Source organism: Anguilla rostrata, chromosome 7, assembly GCF_018555375.3.
Source record: "Anguilla rostrata isolate EN2019 chromosome 7, ASM1855537v3, whole genome shotgun sequence".
Classification (NCBI taxonomy): Eukaryota; Metazoa; Chordata; class Actinopteri; order Anguilliformes; family Anguillidae; genus Anguilla; species Anguilla rostrata.
In genome coordinates this window covers 55,951,441-55,971,267 of record NC_057939.1, presented here as the reverse complement: position 1 = coordinate 55,971,267, position 19,827 = coordinate 55,951,441, and the positions used below count along the sequence as shown (strand labels likewise).

At 43.3% G+C, this 19,827-nt stretch overlaps 1 protein-coding gene across 1 annotated transcript in view; it reads left to right on the top strand.

The window, feature by feature from the left end:
• inpp4b (inositol polyphosphate-4-phosphatase type II B) overlaps positions 1-19,827 on the top strand; it is a 204,567-nt gene that overhangs the window by 2,811 nt on the left and 181,929 nt on the right. Inside the window, exons 2-3 of the mRNA XM_064345334.1 lie at positions 5,959-6,104; positions 7,367-7,431. Of these exons, the coding sequence (XP_064201404.1) occupies positions 5,987-6,104; positions 7,367-7,431 (183 nt within the window). The 5' untranslated portion in view covers positions 5,959-5,986. The remainder of the gene's footprint in view (positions 1-5,958; positions 6,105-7,366; positions 7,432-19,827) is intronic.

Here is a 19,827-nt window from a genome sequence, read left to right as displayed (position 1 = left end):
CTTACTTTATTAGTCTGAGTGTCATTTCATTCCACTGTCAGTTCTCTGAACGGCCAATGCTGTGTAAATAATGGCACTAGCACATCCGGCCATGGAGAACAATCTGGAGGCCAATTTATTTGCGGGATTATTTTGACATCACATCAAGACTCATCAGGCCATTTTAGCAATATCAAAGTGAGAGCGTTTTGTATACGTAAGCATAATTTTCTTTATCGAGGGGTTCTTAATGAGCCCTGCTCTCATACAGCCGGGTGCTGGACAAAATGCAAATGCCCCAGAGGAGGAAAATAAGGTTTCCTCAGACAAGTAATTACGAACAGCACCGCAATAAACAGGAACACAAGCATGAGCGCAGCAGCTATAATAACATCCTGTACATGACTGATGGGAACATGTCACCGCTCTGAAGGGGCAATTAAATCAAGCCGCCTCCATTTTGAGTCTTAACAGACCACTGCGAAGATGCAGAGTGGGCAAAAAACAACAAAAAAAACGGGTCCACACTGGTGATGGAAGTTAGCATTAGCATTCGTGGTTGGTCTCAGATGCAGATGCTGCTGGTTGTTTAGAACAGAATGAGCAAATTACAGTCTCAGCATCTGAGCAAGTGGTGGTGGATCAATCTGCACAGGGAGGGGCTGGGAATGGCTGTTTCCACTTCACGTTAATTAATGTTCGTTACCACCGAGGTTCAATTCATCTGAAAATAAACAACACATTCATTCACTCTCTGAACAAGGGAGAGGTAGAGGATCAAGAGCTGTTTTATTTGGCAGCGCTCGGTAAACAGTAAAACTCCTCGTTTAAAAAAGATTGTTAAAAAAAGAGAAATGTTCAACATTTAGGACTGGTTTATTTCCATTCTGCCTTTGAATGCAAAGATTCAAATTTGGCATTCTGAAAGCAGTTAGTGAAATCTGCAAATGAATGTTCCTGAAAACGGTGATGCTGCCGTTTCTTTATGTGCTGTGTAATGATAAAGAATATGGATCTGCGTATTTGTGCGGCCCTAATTCATCTGTGCAGGGAAAAAAAATCTATAAAAATAAAGAAGATACACAAGATTTACATTACGGCAAATAATTAAAATGGGAAATTTTATGAGACTGTAATTCTGGTGGCTGCAGACGTGTCCCCCATGAGCAGTGAGGGTCAGTAGAATGTCATCTTTGCAATCAATATTCCAGCCCAGACCGGGATGGAGGGAAGGTAAAAGTTCTAAATGGAGAGGCTGCTCATTAATATACCCCCAGTTCTAGTCCGGAGCAAAATTAACTCCTCTTCATCAGCAGAATATTTAAATATAGCTCCAAGCAGCGGTTACACGACCAAAAACTAATCTCCACGGTGAATCCAGCCGGTCTGCAGCCAGTCTCCTACCGGTTTGGCAAACCAGTCTCTGAGCCGTTTAGCTGACGCTGGATCTTATCGCTTGGATTTTTAGGGAGATTCTGTAATAATACTGAGCAATACTGAAATTTCAGTGGTTTGTGTTATTAACCATGGTGCCCTAAATTAATTTGCTATATTACTTTCTGTAGTTGATTCTTTAGAGGACAGTCTTGGTTTTGCATTTCTGATCAGACTGCGCTGTCCTGTACAGTGGAAAGGTTGTGTGCTGTATCTCATGATGTCCATTCTAGTATTTATGTGTTTAGCGGACGCCTGTAATGTACATGAGACCAGTGGCTTCAGCAAGGATCCAAAAGCTACAGACTACAACTCATTACAGCCTGTAAAACCACTCTATACTGTTATTCCTTTTCTAATTTCTGTTATTTAATTTTAACACCTAGACTTATGTAAAAAAAAAAAAAATTAATTTCATATTGCAGCATGTAAATGTCTACAAAGTAAATGGCGAACATTTGATAAGTACTTCCATCTATTTTCCAGTCGCAGTAAATTAAACCGGTTATAACAACACAACAGTGTATGAAGTGCAGTGAGAAGCAGATGCTCTGTAATTTGACTGTAATTACAGCTGTCATAAGCAGGCGGGAGTGGCATTTAAAACTGGCATTCTGAGCTTCCATAGGAGGCTTCACTATGAGGCATAATTTAATATCTTGTTTAATTTAACGCCTCTTGCTTCTGGATTGTTCCTTAATGACTGACTGAATGTCAGATAACTTAATGTGCCACAAATAATGTAATTGGAAAAGAAATGTTTACAGGTAAAATATCTGTGGGTCATTTCTGTATAAATCCAATTATTAATTCACCACAATGTTGGATTGCATATGTATTTGATTGAATATGTATATATAAGTGTTTCAAACACCCCATGTTTGATTTTGAGCGCCTGCAGTATAGAGAGTCACTGCTGGATTCGCCTGACTCTGCACTACTGTGTCTCAGCTGATGGAGAACCCATGAAAGTTGCATGAGATGTAGAGCAGGGTTTAGGTGCCAATATCTCTGAGAATGAGAAAAATACAATGTGGTGCATTTTGAGTTAATTGAGGTCAGAGAGAAAAGAAAAATCCATTCCCTGTCCACAAATAAAATAAAATAAAAAATCATATTTCTGTTACATATTACTCTTGGGGTGGGAATTGGGGCTTCCAAATGTTTATTTATTTTATTTTTTTCAGTAAATCTGAATCTCGTGAATGGATAGCCATTAGAATAAAACTACACATTCTCACTTTGATTTTATTTTTGCCCAAGGGAAAAAAAAAAAAAAATTTCATTTCAAACTAAAAACAAAAAAAGGAATTGACTTAGTTACATGCAGGCTCTCTTGTACATTACTTTGTGCTGTACATGTACATGAATGTGTCATAATCTAAAAACCTAGACAGCCAAAAAATATAATTTAGTTTCTATTGATATTGATGTATGTTTATATTACGGCTGACAGTGACATGTGATTTCCCTTCAGGGCTGGTCACCCTGTCTCCTGTAGTACATTAACGAGGCACAGTACCACATGGCTGTTCACACTGTTGTCTTCAAACTTAAATCTTTGCCCTTCTTGGTGCTGTGCTGGGTTGGCTCTCTGTTGGAGGGGTGCATTTTCACTAAAACAACTGACAAAATAGCTGAGGGATATAATCAATATTTATGACAAGCTAAAATATTTTTTGAAATAAAAGGATTTCGGCTTATGTCCCTTTTAAGAAATGAGAACATTGTGTAATTTCATTTGGGAGAAAAAAGTGCATTTTGTATTGTTTTAGTGCAGCTTTTTTCATTCAGTGATTGGATAGGAGGTTAGACCTTCAGATGCCGCAGTTCTGCGGGCTGCTTCCTGTCGAAGCGTTTGTGACAGGCGCCGGTGGAGCCGTGCCCAGGAATCAATACCGTCTGGAGAGACTGAAAGGAAGACGTCACTGGCAGCCTGGCGGCAGGGCCTGCTCTGAAATTCATTCCAGTCCTTGATGCACTTCATCTGATTAAACATTTGAAATGCAGGAAATCCATATGGGACCAGAGGTGCCGCAGACACCGGTGTGAGCTGACAAAACCGATTCTGCCGTGCCAGGCAGCCCTCCTCCTCCAGCACTTCAGTCGCCGGTCAGGAAGGAATAGGATTCTGTCCTCATCTGAGCAAATAATTATACAGTTGGCCTGTTTGGAATTGTGCCGCTGTGCTCCTCAGACGATGTGGATCTCTGCCGCGGCTGACATCACATGGCTCGACGGGTTCTGGGCATGCCCAGTTACGCAGGTGTTTTTCTTTTCTTTTTCTTTTTTTAATAAAAAAGACATTTTGCATTTCTGAGCCACAGTGGTCAAAGATTTTTTTTTAAATTGCTCTTGATCTTAATTTGAATATGTAGTTCAGATGTGTGTGTACTAAAACGGGACTCCTCTTTTGACTTTGTCTTACCTAAGAGTTGGATTGAGGGTTTCGGCCAGTACCAGAACACCTCATTAATTCGTTAATTAACATTACCAATTAATAATAAGATGGGTTGGAATAGTAATAATTTTGTTCTCATTATTATTTGATTAAATTTTATTCAGTAGTAGAGCTTATTTTTTTTAGAATAAAAAAAGTACTAAAGTAGATTTTTACGAACCTAACTCTGGGGCAGCTGGAGGGGTACCTGTTTTACCCCATGGGGCAGCTGGAGGGGTACCTGTTTTACCCCATGGGGCAGCTGGAGGGGTATCTGTTTTACCCCGTGGGGCAGCTGGCTGTGCGTCTGGATGAAGTTGTTTTGTGTGCGTTGACACTGATTGATCTCTCGGGTGGAAACCTTATCCTGAGCTTCTCTCCAGCAGTGTCCTGCTGGTTTAGTTTTTCCACTGAAACCTCACCTCTATTCTAGCACTTGAGTGCTGGGGTCTCTCATCGACCTGGCCAACCTGTGCCGATTGGCTCAGTGTGAGCAGCAAGGCTAAACCTGAGGTCAGAGTATATGCTACATCTACTGCATATGGTAATCAATTAGGAATAACACACTTCAGATCTCCAATAATTGGACTGCTGCAGCAGACCTGAGCCTCGGGGCCAGCTATGGAGGCATGTAATCCCAATGCAGATGAAAAAGGAAGCACGGTGGATATTCTCATGATGTTGACTGATTCCTCCTCTCTGCTGGCGTTCTTCAGTAGTTTAGTCGCACGTCACCAGAATGCTCTACAGGCCTTTCTCCTCAGATGTCTGACATTAGTTCCAGCTGCATTTAATTTAGGAGGAAATGGGACATTGAGAAATAGCGGTGGTAATTGAAGAGGACTATTAGGCTGATTTGTGCGGGATTGCTCTGCTGCAGCTCTATGCATCGTGACCCAAATGACTTCAGTATAAGGTGGGAGATAACCAAGCCAAGCGTTAATGTGCAGCCTTGTATGCAAGATTGATTGCGAGACGAAGCTAACCAAGACCACGCAGTGTAACATGCCAGTGTGGCACTGTCTACTGGATGTACCATTTGGAGGGTCTAAAAATGGACATTTATTCTCCAGTATATTTAAGCGCCCAGCACAGTCACAGAGACTTAATGAATTTGGAAAGGCCGTGCTATTGTGAATCCCTCGGACATCTCATTAGCAGAATCTAATTCTAACACATTTCAGATTTCTCATGAATACAGGTACACCTGCATCTTTATTTATTTTTTATTTTTTAAAAAACCTCTCTAGCCCTTAACCATCAAACTGCATTAGTACTGAGTGTCTTCCAGAATTCATTCAAGAATGAATGTTAAAAGTCTTATGGAACGCAGTTGTGTAACCTGTTCCATAATGGACAATTCAAGTTAGCTGTGGTTCTCTCTGAATGTAGTCTTTGAATGGCTGACAATCTATTTTTGCGGCTAACATAACCTACCGTGCTGTAATGACGAGAGCGGGTCATTCGGCCCAACAGTGCTCGCCCTTTTCATGCCACTAAAGCGTGCTGCCACACTGAGACGGGGAAACGTATCGCTGGATCTGTAGAGACGGGGAAACGTATCGCTGGATCACTGCCCGTCTGTAGAAATGGGGAAACGTATCGCTGCTCGTCTGTAGAGGCGGGGAAACGTATCGCTGCTCGTCTGTAGAGGCGGGGAAACGTATCGCTGGATCTGTAGAGACGGGGAAACGTATCGCTGGATCTGTAGAGACGGGGAAACGTATCGCTGGATCTCTGATTGTCAGTGCAGCTGCACGGAACCCACTTGGTTTGCCGCGTTCTCTTGATAAAGCAGAGGTTTCATAAGCTGTGGGTTCAGTTGAGCAGTCTTTCCATATCTAAAGCATGATTGCAGGATGGTTAGATGTGTTTTTACCTGTAATTTGTTGCTTATGTTTTTTCTGCTTGTACTGTGTTTGTTTGGTATTGGCACTTCTCCAAAACGTGATATGTCCTCAAATAAGGTGAATAAACCCTGCTGCAGACCCTTTCATACACGCCCGTGTGTGTGTTATGAGTTTAAAGTGGACATTCAACCACAGGCTGTGGGTGCATTTGTTTCTGACCTTGTTTCTGAGTGTGTGTTTTGTGTGTTTGAGCAGAGCTCTGTGTAATTCGGAGAAGAGGAGGATGAAATTCAATGCAGCTCAGCTTGCCTTCCTGTCTGGAGGACCTTCCGGAAGCTTTGACAGAGAGGGGAGGCTCTGGGCGAATCGGCTGGCCCCGGGCGATGCAGGGAACCCTGAAGGTACGGCACTTTGCCGGATAATTCCGCAGGCTGGGTGCTTATTGAAAGGAGGAAGAGCAATCGCTCGGGACAATGGATGAACGGTGGAAAAATGTTTTCGACAGCAGACCGGTCACGGTGTTGAATGCAATGAGAGTGTTCAGTGGTCCAGAGTAAGCAGCTGGATCTGCTGTCCGGTGCTGTTCATGGCTGTTGGCCATGTCTTCTTCTGCTCAGACAAAGGGTGCACGCTCTTTAAAATAAAATAAAAAATAAAAAATCAAGTAACAATCAAAAAGTGAAAGGTTAAAATACATATTTGCATTCAACTGAGTAGAGGTGGAAAGTCCAGGGGTCAGAAAGTAGAAGTACTGCCGTGTGTTTCTTCCACCCATAAAATCACTTACCTGATTTTGCAAAATAGTTCTACCTCCTGGCTGAAGAATTGCGCTAATTGACTAATCCAGATGATTGGAACAAAATACTGGGGAGGATGTTCACCTTCTGAACCTGGCTTTTCCACCTCTTTACCTGAATAAATGCCACCCAAAGTGGTGGCTGTTTCCCTGGATAATTTCTCTGACCTCTGATAATTGGATTTTACTAATTTTTCAAATGATGTGTATTTATTTATGCCTATTCCATTAATTCTGCAAAATATCTTTTTTTTTTGCATTATTCTACTTTAAAAGCCTTTAGTGTGGCGTATGTCTCACACATGAGCACACAATCTGAGGTAATCTGGTCCTCAGTCCTGACGTGATGCCAGATACTTTCATAATATCATAATAGTCAAAATTATGGTATTTGAAAATGACCCCTGATGGAAAGCTGATGGGGGTTTCTCAGAGGAGTAATATTGGAGGTTTTACCTCTCTTTTCCCCACAGATTTAAAGTGCTGCCCCTTTCCCTCCCCACATACGAGCCTGTTTGCCCCTCTCAGCGGGGGGTGGGGGGGAGCCAATGGGAGTAAAGTGCGTTTAGTTCTGCAGTCTCCACATCTCAGGGCTGCGGGGAATCCGGAACATTCTGGGAAGTGATCTGACGTTTAGCTGCCCGTAGCTGCTGGCCATAGAGCTGAAATCTCTAATGATTTTTTTCTCCTCCTCCCTCCTTTGACCTTTAAAAGCAACGTGCCTTTCTCCTGCAGTGTTTCCATAAACCCAGGCTAGAGCTCCTGACTCAGTGTTCTGAAATAAACACACACAAAAAAAACCCCAAAAACAAATTCAGTGGCTTTGCTTCTGAGACGTTTCTGTTTCCTCTCTCCCGCCCGCTCCAGACGCTAAAGAGAGATGGTGTCGGCTGAGAGGAAATCTGCTCTTTCTGATGAAAAAGCCCGGTCAGGTAAGATGTTATTTATGGGTTTTGGGTTTTTTTTTTTGCATTTCAAACTGTGTTTCTGTTTTGTTAGCTTTCTGTCTCATAAATAAGGCAAAATATTGAATATGAGGTACGAGGCTTCATGCTGGAGGGACCTTCTTGTATTTATGTTGCTCTCAGTAGCGCAGTGACACATAAGTGCTCCTGAACAAATCTCCGCTCTGTGGGTGCTGAATGAATCTCATTTTATGGAAAATTGTGTGGAAACATTTTCACTTTGGCCTTCTGGTGCGTTGTGTGTAGAGCTGATGTCACTTCAGGGCTTTGATTTCCTTTAAAACAGCGTGCCTTCTGGGTATTGTAGTGGAAAGTGCCATAGTATTTCACCGGCTGGAATAGACTGGGCCTAAAATTCAGATGCATTTACAAATGTATTTTTTCTTCATTGTATTTCATTCAATGAATTTTAGTCCAGGCAAAAGCAGGTAATGTTATTATTGGCCATTTTCACTGCCTGTTGTACATTCTGTGTGATAATCCCAGCTTTAAAGCTACTGTATTACATCATTCATACAGGGTCCAATCAAATGTCATTTATGGAGAGAGTGAGTGGTGGTCCAAGTTGGTCCAGTTCAGGGTGCAGTGAGTCGGTGAAATGGCCTCTTACTGTGTGGATTTATTATAATTGTTTTGGGCCCGTCCATCCTGCAGTCACACTGATTGAGTGACGGGTGCACCTGTCACAGAGACAGAAATCCCAGCTGTGCTAATTCTGCAGCCAAATGTCCGTCTGTAACCTGAATGAAGGGATGAGGTGGATGAGGCTCTCTGAGATGCCCGACTCTGTCTGGAAACCAGCTCATCTTGCAGTAACGTTTACAGAGAACTGGCAGATCATATGATCAATATTCCATACACATGTATTAGTGCGTTGCAGGTATACCTGACTCATATGTGAGTGGTTTCAATGAGAAGCACACACATTAACGTCTGAAATGCACTGCATTTGCAGTGACTGTCACGTGGTGACTTTCATACATAGATGTTGCCTTTGCGCAAACAAACTGTGGTGTGAGCAACCAAGCTAATAAAAGTGTAGCTGCTGCATTTGTATTTGTAAGTATGGCTGTTATCCAATTTATAGTGTTGCTGTGGAAATGTGGTGCAGATAGACTGCCCTGGAGAGAGCAGATCTTGTGCTCTCTGTGTTTCCAGGTGAGACGGATGAGCAGATGAAGGCTGTAAATCTGCTGTCGCGTGTGCCTCTGCCCCTCTTCTTCCTTCTCTCTGGGCCCGTTGGGAAACAGCACATAATTTACTCTTATTCCACGTGTATCAGGGGCACTGTGTATTCTTCACAGCTGACTGACGACCATCTGTAATTAATTGCGCTGCGATTGGATGGCGCTTGAATTAGGAGCGTGAAATGTGACGCGGAGGATTGTGCTGGCGGCGAACAGGCCCTCTGGAGAGGCTCCGGTCCCACGTTAGCGTTAGCGTGCTATCGGGCTGGCCGTGGCTATGAGCGCACACAGCAGCCGCTCGGGGGGGACCCCAGAAGCACCCCCTTTTTGGGTTCTCATTTGTACACCTGCCCTTGTCCTGATTGGGTACCTGTGGGACTGAAGCTGAGCGGTACTCTGCCTTACTGTTAACGGTAATGTGATGGTGTGGTGTGCTGGTGCGTGCGATCATCTTGATTTTGCTGTTAATGAATGTGACCTGGAGTTGTCTTTACTGATACAACACATCACATGTATGTTAAAATGCATTTACATTTAGGCATTCAGGTGAAGCTCTGGAAGGTGTTATATGTGCAGTACTATGGTAAGAGCTGAAATATCTGCAGTATATTCTCACTCTGGATGCTGTGATCGCACGTCTCGCGTCCCTGTCAGTGCAGTCAGGGCCTGGCTTATTGCACATAAGAGCTGGCCGGCCCTGGTGAGCCCTGTGGTCCTCCTGTCTTCGGTTTGGCCTGCGGAAGCGTTTCTGTTCCTCTGAGTGAAGCCTCACTCTGGGGAGGCCCGTGAAATGAGGAAACCGCCACGGTGAAGTGCCACATCCTTTCAGCGGCAGAGCCGACAGGAGCTGCGGGATTCAATCCTGAACTGAGCTGTTTTTATGCTCGAATGGCTGCCCCTCCCAGACGTTCCCGTACCTTACTGCACTTGTACGCGCAAACATCAAAGGATTGAACCGCAGCAAATCCTTTATTTAAGGATTGTCTGTTTATTCCTCTGTCTCCGTAATGCAGTAGGGCTTCAGGTGCTGTGACAGGGCGATAGCGGACATTAAAAGGCTGCAGGTGTTTTTGTCTTTTAAGAACTTGCTTTGTAACCTTTCAGGAGAGTTTTCTCTAAATAGCTGCTATATGGGTACAGCAGCCTCACTGAAAGAATAACTGTGGAAAACTCAAAGTTCATGGATCAAAGTATCAGTTTAGCCTGAATGTTTTTCTGATATTTCTTCATATTTATGTATACTGAGTTGTCCCTTTAAATATAACTTAAACGGTAAAACTTTGGCGTTAGTTTCCTTTCATCCAGAGAAAAGATTTCATATGATCATATTAATTTCTCATTTGTGAAGACATCTGGATTTGCTGTAGTAATTAGCTGTGTGACTTTCAGCCGCTCCAGACTCTGTCACATCCTTCATTCTGCAGAACAGAGCAGCTGAGGACGTAATGTGGTGTGGATGAGGCCTAATCCAGAGCGTTTCCCGGCATGGTGGATCCCTATTCAGCGCACTGCCTGCGACTAAAAAATGTACAAAAGTGTGACACTTCCTGTGAGTTTCAGCAATTTATTTGAAGGATTGCACCAGTCATGGATTCACTCTCATAACCATCAGATGATGCAATATTGTGAAAAAACTGAAGGAACATACGCAGTGCATTCCCAGTAATTACTCCAGTTAATTAGCGGAGATCAGTATGAATATCCGTGTGACATCGACTGACTTGAACAGTTCTCACTTTGCATTAGTAAGTGCAGTAAATAGTCGGAATTAAAGTGTCATAATAATACTGCTGTCAAATGTCTATTGGAGAAAAAAAAAACAAGCTTTAAGTTTTGCAACTATTTTCAGTCTTGTGCTGAAATTAAGTTAAGGAATACTGACATAACAAATGTTTGTTGTTTCAGTGCTATGCAAAGCCTTTAAAAATAAGTAAACGCAGCCCAAACTCTGCTGTGCCACTCGGATGCGTGTTTTTCCTAAAGCAGGTGTATTTTCACGTTTATCCATGTGATGCAAAGTGAGCCACAAAGCTGGTTCTGATGCTAATTAATGTGTCCAAACAAGCCAGATGTGAAGCGCTTAAGCGGGTTTTGTTTGACTAGGAGATATCTCCCTCCAGCTGTTCTGCCGCTTCAGCTGTGGACATCTTTGTTTAAATTTTTTTTTTTCATGCGGGTACATCTGTTGCTGGTCATAATTAATGCTCATATGCTGCAGTCAGGACCGTTCCTATGGTCTTCACCCCAGAGTTTTCTATCTCTTTCTCCCCTCTCTTTCTCCCTCTCTTTCTCTCCCACTCCTTCTCTCTCTCCTTCTCCCCCTTCCCCCGTCTCTCTCATCCTTCCCCCCTCTCCCTCCCACTCCCTCATCCTCGCTCTCTCTCCCTCTTCCCCTCTCTCTCTCCCTCCCTCTCTCTCATATCGTGTATGACCTTATTTCTCCTCACACATCACATTTATCACTGCTAACCCCTGTATTTTTATGTCCAACACAACCTCAAAGGAGATCTCTGCCCAAACCCTATTCTTTGCGATGCAGTGTATTTCCAGGTAGAATACTATAGGCTGTGTCTCAGATGTTGTAAATCAGTCCAGGCTAAAATCCATAATGAGAGCACAGACACAGGTGAGAAATTTGTGCTTGTCTGTATAATATATATATCGTATTTGTCAGGATAATAATGGTGTCACTGCGTGTACAAGGCATATTTCCCTGTAGGGGAGTTTCCTTGTCGATTGGCTGATTCTGAATCAAGGAAGTCATGTTGAAGGCTAATGAGCTGGACACAGCATTGCCCTCCCATTCAGTGATGTATGACACTTTTAAAGCGAGCTGTGTGTGTGTTTGTGCATGTGTGTTTACGTGTTTTTGTTTACGTGCATGTGCGTGTGTGTGCGTGTTTACGTGTGTCTGTGTGCTGAATAATTCATGTCAGTGTCTACTGCACATTGAAGTGTTCTGGAGGTTTTATTTTGCAAATGTGCACTAACATTTAGATGATTAGTGATCATCATTGAATGTGGCTGGTCGGCTATAAAGTAAAATGATGTCCCGTTGCGTTTCCTGAGAAAATGGCAGTCACTGGAAGAGCCTGTTGTTTTGTGATTGGCCCCCTGGAGATCTCAGCCAATCAGGCGAATTAAGTATATACTGTGCGCTTTTGTTAAGGCTTCCGTCTGGCTCCTGTATTTTAGATGTGCTTTTGATTTTAGCCGTCTGTGGGAGCATCTCGATTCTGTATAATCTGAAAAGGCTAGCCAGCATGCAATTAAAAATTGGATGAGGAAATAGTCACGTCATTCAAAAAGTTTCATCTGTGCTGTCAGACTGTCCTCGGAGTTGATCGCTGTCATCTTTGCAGCATGTCATACGATACCTGTCAAATTTTGTTTAACTCCTCAGACATGGAAGAAAAGCGCCTCTTGTCGAAATGCACGTCGTCTGTTTGAAATTCGGCAGTAAATTAAGTGGAGTCTGATCATTTATTATACGCTTAAACCACCACAATACGTTCATAATCCGGGATGAAGAGCGTTTTAGTGTCTTAACTGTTTGGCAGTTGTTTCTTTCGATGGAAAGAAGCTCATAAAATACCTTCAGCAGAATTCATGAAAATTTGCTCATTATTTTTCACCCTGCAGAGATGTGGCCTGTCAGTGCTTTTTTCACTGCACAGATTAGCAAGTCCAACAGAAGTGCACATTAAAAAAGTACAGAGGAGTAAATAAACAGAAGCAGACTCTGGGGAGGGCTTGCATTGCGTTTAAACTGTTCGTTTGCAAGCTGCCCGGAGCCTGTTGCCACACAGGCCAGAGCTGCTCAGGCGGGGTCAGAACTCTGCACTTGTGACTTGTGAGGTTTATATATTTTTTTGGGGGGGGGGGGGGGTTCACATTTGGGAGGACCCTGAGCAGTGAGCTCTCCCTGCCTGGCTTTGGTAAATAAGCAGCTGTTTAGTTGGATAATGTATAAGATGAGCTATGGCCGTCTGCTCTGCGGATGAGTAATGCAGAGTATTTACTCATTAATGCTGCTCTTGCACTTTCTTCTGCGCACCGCGTTGATGGGAAATGTTGACTTTCGTGGCGAGATTCAGTTTAATGGAACAGTCTGTGGTGGTGACGAGGTAAAATCAGCACTGCGCATGCAAATGAGTATAAAAAAAACCTAATTTGCTAGTTTATTTGATTTATAACCCGGTGACGATGGAGTACAAAGTGGATAATTTATCGTCTGCGCTGTATGTGTGCTTTTTCTGAGGGGGTTATATTGGGATTTCTGTGGTCGCTGAACTCCCTTTGATCACTTGTCTATGTCAGTGTGATTTATGTTGACCGTTACTTGGATCTGAAACATTTTTAATCATACAGCATAAAGGCCATTATCATGAGGCTTTTGGAACATTATATATATAAAATATATATTATATATTTTTTATATATATATCAATATATATATACATTATCACTATATATATATATTATTTCAGTTTTCAAATGGAGTCGCACTGCGAATAATTACCAAGTTCACCTTCTCCTCATGTCTGTGTTACTGTGGCTGGCTCAGGGCTGGTCACGTCCCAGCAGACGTGCACAGTCCAGGGTTCTCTGCGCTGGGGGTACGTCTGTACAGAGTACATTATGCCCATCATGCTCTCGTACTGAAGCAGGAAGCAAGCCTATGTATTTCTATATAAAGCCTGGTTTGTATTCTAGGTTTGCACCACCTAACTTATCCAAACTTGCAAAACATGTCAAATATCTAGCAATACGAACATAGCACACAAAGATACTAGTGTTTTCTAATATATCAATAAACAACAACAAATTCCTATGAAATAGATTGGATCAATATGAGAAGGGAAGGGAAATGACAGGAATTCAGTTGGCAGAATTCACAGAATATGGTCCCCTGAAATCTATCTTATTCTACAGGAGAGCTCTATAAAATATTGATAGTGGAGTCATCCTGTGGAGTTGACTCGTATGTCTACTGTAAGGCATGTCAAACAATTTCATGAATTGATCATCAAAAAATTAGGCCTTTTCCATTCCGAGTACTTCAGGTCATAGAGAAAACACTGAAAATATTCAGTATGTTATGAATAAGACTGACTTTGGAATAAATTCCATTATGTTGTCTTCTTTTTACACTTTGACCTTCAACCCTGTCTGAATTTTGTCTTCAGCATCTACAACATTCATTTCCACATTGGTTTATTGCCACATATGAAATCAAAAAGAAAAAAGAAAAAGTGCAAACCCTGTATATTCTGGTGTACTTTAAATTTTACAATATAGACCCCCCTATAAGGTGCTGGGGTACAAGCCACAGGCAACTGGACAATCTGTGTTCTATTGTAGATGGCAGCTTGTAGTCCTATAGCCCAACATTTTATCCGAGTTTGTGTACTCTAGTTTTAAAAGTATGAAATGCCACAAATAATCCTTGAGGAATCCCCATTTTATAGCCTTCTGATTGGTAGACCAGCAGTTTCATTTGGATGTGTTCCAGCTGTTTGCCCTTTGTTGTTCTGTAGTACGGTTATGCGTCTCACGGGCAGGTAAAGACTTCTTCATCCTTGCAAAGGTGGTTCTGTTACCGCAGAAAGATAAATTGCTGTTGAAGTGGCTTCAGCGTTCGCTTTTAGAACAAACAAGCCGCACTCGAGCGCTAATTGGCTGCGATGCAGAGCTGTGGGAGCAGTAATGGCCGTGCGGGCGTTCAGTCGTCTCCCTGCGAAGCCGAACCTTCATCTCCGCGGCGAGGGATGAGGTCGTGTCGGGCGGAAAATGTTTGCTCTTCGCTTTTCAATTTCTCAGGAAGACGGCACCTAGAAATGAGGGTTGAGTGAGGAGTGCTAGCGCTGTGTGTGGTTTGGCTGCTTCCAGGCGGCTTGCATCCATTTAGCGGTGCCGAGCCAGGCTGTAATGGCTCCTGAAGTCTCTCATCAGAGCACTTCGGCCCGGTCCTCGGGCCAGCTGGAAAGTGGAGGTGTCTGGCACCGTCCCGATTAGTTTCTCTTCAGGAATCGTTCCTGCCGTTTCTCGTTTGTTTTCCTCCTTCAGACCGGTCTGATCAATGGTTGTTCAAAGATTCCAGGGATGTTTTGGTAAGAAGTCATAAAACCAAACATTTTACACCGTCATTTTCAGTTTATTGTGTTTTATTACTAAAACATGACAGATTATGACGAATGGATAAATTGATAGTTTGAGATATAATAAACCCAAGGGCCATTGCTGAGGCATATACTGTATGTGTTTAATAGGCATAAAGAGATTTTCAGGCAATCTTTAACAATGCTTGATATAACCGCTGACAATTAGCATATGTATCTATCTACATTGACTCTTGGTGGTCTCTGTGAAAGGGCATTATGTATTTGAAAACTACATTTTGGGGAACTTCTTTGGTCAGGTGCGTTGTACAGAATAGGTCTTTTATGAGTAGTGTGTCCAATCAAAGTCGTTCCCAGGGGTTTGTATTTCTACCGAATCCTTTATTCCTTTCAGGCGACATCCACGCGCAGTCCGTCAAACGGGGCGCGGTTGCTTTTCATGGCGGTTGCAGAGAATCTTCAAAGCGCTTGAGTCTGAGGCCTTATCGATGGAGAGAGAGCGCTGGGCTGTCAGCTGAATGTGCAGTCCTGTGACAGGCCTGGGGGGTTTTGTGTGCCCTTCAAACTGAGGAGTCTGTGTGTCCCGGCCTGCCTTTCGACTGTCGTGGCCGTTTGAGGTCTGATGCCACCAAGTTCCTGTAAAGAGGGAACTCTAAGTGAAATGAGAAGTTTTCGGTTAGTTTTGAGAAATATTTTTATTTGTTTGTTCTAACTGCTGTCCGTGACAGGTCTCAGTTTTAAAGCGGCTGTCTTGTGACCACATCTCGTCCACGTTCGGGACGTCACTCGCCGCTGTTGGACCGCACACGGACGAGACCGGGACCGGGCCTTCGTTTGGCAGCTGCCCAGAACCCACTTTGGTTTTAAATGATTCTCAGGTGTGTTCATTTAAACAAGAATCATGCATTACTTGATGGCATTTGTTGTAAAAAAATATATATAAATAAACTAGGTACCTTCATGCACAAACATGAATGTACTTCCATTTGAGTTTTTAGCTACCAGTTGAAGTAAAGCCCAAAGTCTGGTTTCTATAATTGAGATAAGCCTATTAAATTCCAAGTGCACAATGGAACTACAAGGCTTAAGATTTTTTTAAGCATGTTTAATAAATAAGCCTGACAAAATTGCCAAGAAAAGAAAACAAACTATTTGAACGTTTGATACAGCTAAGCTATTAAGTATCATTCTTTCTGTGCGTGACAATGAAGACTGTAGAGGAATGAAGACGGAACTAACGGTTAGCTCAAAAGCACAGCCGGGATATGCCTCATTACAAACTGCCTCTAAATCATTTAAACCAAGACTCTCTCAGTTCCCTTTCAAACTGTAGCACCCGACCCAAACTGCTGGAATTCAAATTGTGCATATGTAGCCCTCGCAATATTAAACAGTGAAATTAAAAATTAAAAGCATATCAAAGGCAATTTAGATAATTTAAATCATTTTGTGTGAGAGCATCTGAGGGTCTAAGAGAGGAGATAGCATTTAAATGTCATGTCGGCTTGCTTAATCTAATTTTCCCAGGAGTTACTTCAAAGGGAAGAGAATGGGTGCATTCTGAGCTGGGGGGCATTTAATAGCGCACTGCCTTTCTTAAAATACTTTCTGGAGAACTTTAGTGTTAACATTAAACATTTTTTCCTGTTGTGAGTTAACTTTTCTTAAATTGCAGTAGCGGTTTCTAATAAGGATTTGGGAGGGATCACCTTAATGAAAGGCCATTGCTAATAATGTGGATCCTGTGAAACTATTTCCACCTACATAGTGCTTCCTCTGTGAAACTGAAGCGCTGTGCAGTTTTTAAATAATCTGCTGCCACTGCGCTGGTGTTCACTGAGGCAAAGCAAATAGCCAATTTACTTCAGAGTACCTCAAAACTACCGGGCCAGTTAGGACCTTACACCAGGATCTGCTCCACTTGTTCAGTTTCCAACGGCCAGATGTTTGGTCTACATTGCAGTGTGCGTGTGATTCACTCTGCTTCAGACTGTGAGTGTGTATTTTTTATGTGTTTAGTTTTGAGGTTGATGGGGGGGGGGGGGGGGGGTTGCAGGGAAAAGGTGGGTCACATGATTAGGCTACTTCCCCCTCATAGTCTCACAGTGCTCCTTTAATGAGTTATTGTGATTCTTTAACGTGTTTTATAAATTAAGTGTGTTATGATTAATGTGTGCTGTCTGACTCACACAGCTATGATAAGCCCACAATTAGTGTACATTGTTACTAACATTGCACTTGATGTCACATGATGGAAATCCGACACAATGCTGTCTCCGGGACATTGTCGCCTTGGTCAGTGGAGGCAGCTTGCAGGTGTGAAACTGGAGTGATTAATGTGAGCTTGGTTTCTGTTTATTTGTCTAGGTGTCTTTTTGATAGATATGCTCTGAGATGATTTTAACTTTCGGATTGTGGAGAAGAAAAAAAATGTTCTTTGTCATATCTATAATGTTAAAGTGTAGGACAGAAAAACAAATTACTTCGCTCAAAAACAATTCAGGTGAGGGATTTGATGCATTACTTACCCTTGGAATGTGTGTGTGTGTGTGTGTGTGTGTGCGTGCGTGTTTCTGCATCTTTAGACATATGGGAGAACAGGTGTATAGAAAATGCTGAAATCAAAGCTGTTTATAAGAATTCTATAATGATGAATTAATTCTACTTGGGTATAATGCTACTTTTATATTTTATTTACTTCATTTGACAGTTTCAGTCCAAGGTGATCTGGGACCAACAGAATGTGTGAAATTTGTCTGTAGGACAGTGCTGGAAATGGAAAAAATACCAATAAAGTTCAGTGGAAGCAGCTTGGAGGTAAAGAGAGAGAGGGAGAGAGAGAAGGAGAGGGAATGAGAGCGAGAATGAGAAGGAGAGAGAGAAAGAGGGCAGAGAGGAGAGAGGGAGAGAGAATGTGAGAGACGGAATGAGAGAGAGAAGGAGAAGGAAGGAGAGAGGGAGGTTGTACACATGTGAGAAGGATTGATGAGAGCATCTTGCAGAGGTGGGGGTGGGGGCAGTGGGGGGTGTAGAGGGGAGCGGGGGGTGGGGGCAGTGGAGGGTGTAGAGGAGCGAGCTGCTTGAAATTCATCTCATGAAAATGAGCAGGTGGGTCAGCAGCTGAGTCTGTGCGTCTGGCTGGCCTGCTTCTGTCTGCTCCAGCGTGACTCTCCTCCCTGGAAAACTCCCATCATGCATTGCACCACAGTCCTGCGGCCACGGCTGTCCTGAGCCTCTTCATATCGAGGGTCCTGTTCGGTCTTCTCGCTGATTGGTGATTATACGGTAATGAGCAGCTGTCTGTTCATAAGCGCCTCAAGCTGCCTTGAGATTCCCAGCACTGCTTTCTGCAGAGACCAACATGTTACCCTGTTCACTGGAGCTTTATGCCACGGGAGTCTGTTGCAGGACTGCTATATGTAATTATTCTTTGATCATCAATATAGAGTCAGAAAATGTTGTGAAATGTGAGTACAGAGAAAGGGACGCAGTGGCGTGTTGCAGATTAGCAGCTGCACCGGACTGGTGAAGAACAGAGGCTGTTTCAGAAGCGCCCATGCTGCATGTTTGTGCTCTTCGCTCTATCTGAGAAATAAGCTTTTAAACTCATTCACTTTACAGTCTGGAGGTATTAGAGTTAGCATGACAAGGTGACAGATAACAGCTGAACCAGCAGAGAGCGCACTTCAGGTTTCCGTTGGGGGGCTTAATTAGATATTTTTCTCTGATCCCGGGCTTAAGCGTAGCGAACGGCTCTGTCGATCGTGAGCTCGTAGCGCATTCTGCAGCGCGAAGTGCGTCTTATCTGACAGTCTGTAAGAGCGTTTGAGTGCATCTGCAAGTTGAACAGAACCAGGCTTCTCATTTTGCGGAGAATGCGAAGCTTGTTTTTTTTTATTTTTATTTTTTATCACCACTGAACAGACATGCACACACACAGTGCGCCTCGTCGGTGCGACAGCAGTTACATGCGTGCGCAATTTCAGCGCGTCTCCTCAGGGGTGTTCCTCAGGCAGGTGACTCTGGGATTCTGAGAGAGTGTTGACGATGTGCACCGAGAAGAAAAGAACCCGGAGCGCGATGTCTGTGCGGTTGGATCTGAATGTGCGGCTGCGTGCGTTCTTGTTAAGAGCAGCGCAGGAGTGTGGGGGGGGGGGGGGTGTAGTGTTTCGGGACTTGTTCGGTACAAATGAAAAATCAGTAATGTCACAACAGCCTGTTTATGGATGCCTGGAGCTCGAGGGAGCTGGACTCCTCCGGAAAAAGATTTTTCACGCCGTCTGAAGTAGAGCTGAGTGCTGTTAACATCAGCCCAAAGGCGTCTGATTGTGAGAGAGAGGTTCAGCTACAAGTACGTCACTCACACACTGAAGTTCCATGGGAATAGTTTTGGAAGCAGGGTACTGTAAGGGGGGGGGGGGGGGGGGTAGGACAATTTCAAGGGCCCTGACTGACAGGGGCCCTCAAAAAATATAACAGGGGTGGGGGTGGTGGGGTGGTGGGGCCCAATGTGAGATGTTTTCATGGGGCCCAAAATCCCTGATGGTGCCCCTGCTTGGGTGTAAGAGGGTGTGATTTGTGTCCTGAGTTTTGGTGATATAAAGGTCTACTGATTGTCTCAGTTGCTGACATTTAGTGCAGAAAACGCTTCTTGGCTACAGATTCCAGCCTGTTGTTCAGTTGAATCTTAAGCCAGTTTTTATCTGTCCAACTTTGTTCTGTTGAGCTTTATATGTCCAATCAGAGACAAAATCCTAAATGGGGAAATGAATGTATTCCAGCAGAATACGGAAGCGGTTTAGTTGTTGCTTTGAGGTGCTAAATATTGCACACATTTAGGGGCATGGACTAACCGAGCGCTGTTGTCAAGTACAGTAAATGGATCACACAAGGACACTTGTACTCTCGGTCAATTAGCTACTGCAGTATTTTGCTACAGCTGAGCTATAAAAATGTTGAGAAAATGTCCGCTCAGTTGGATGTGAGTATCACTCCTGTTTTTCAGTGTTCTCGTAGCTAACAGCCAGGTCAGCCTCTTTACGGTCCGTTACGTT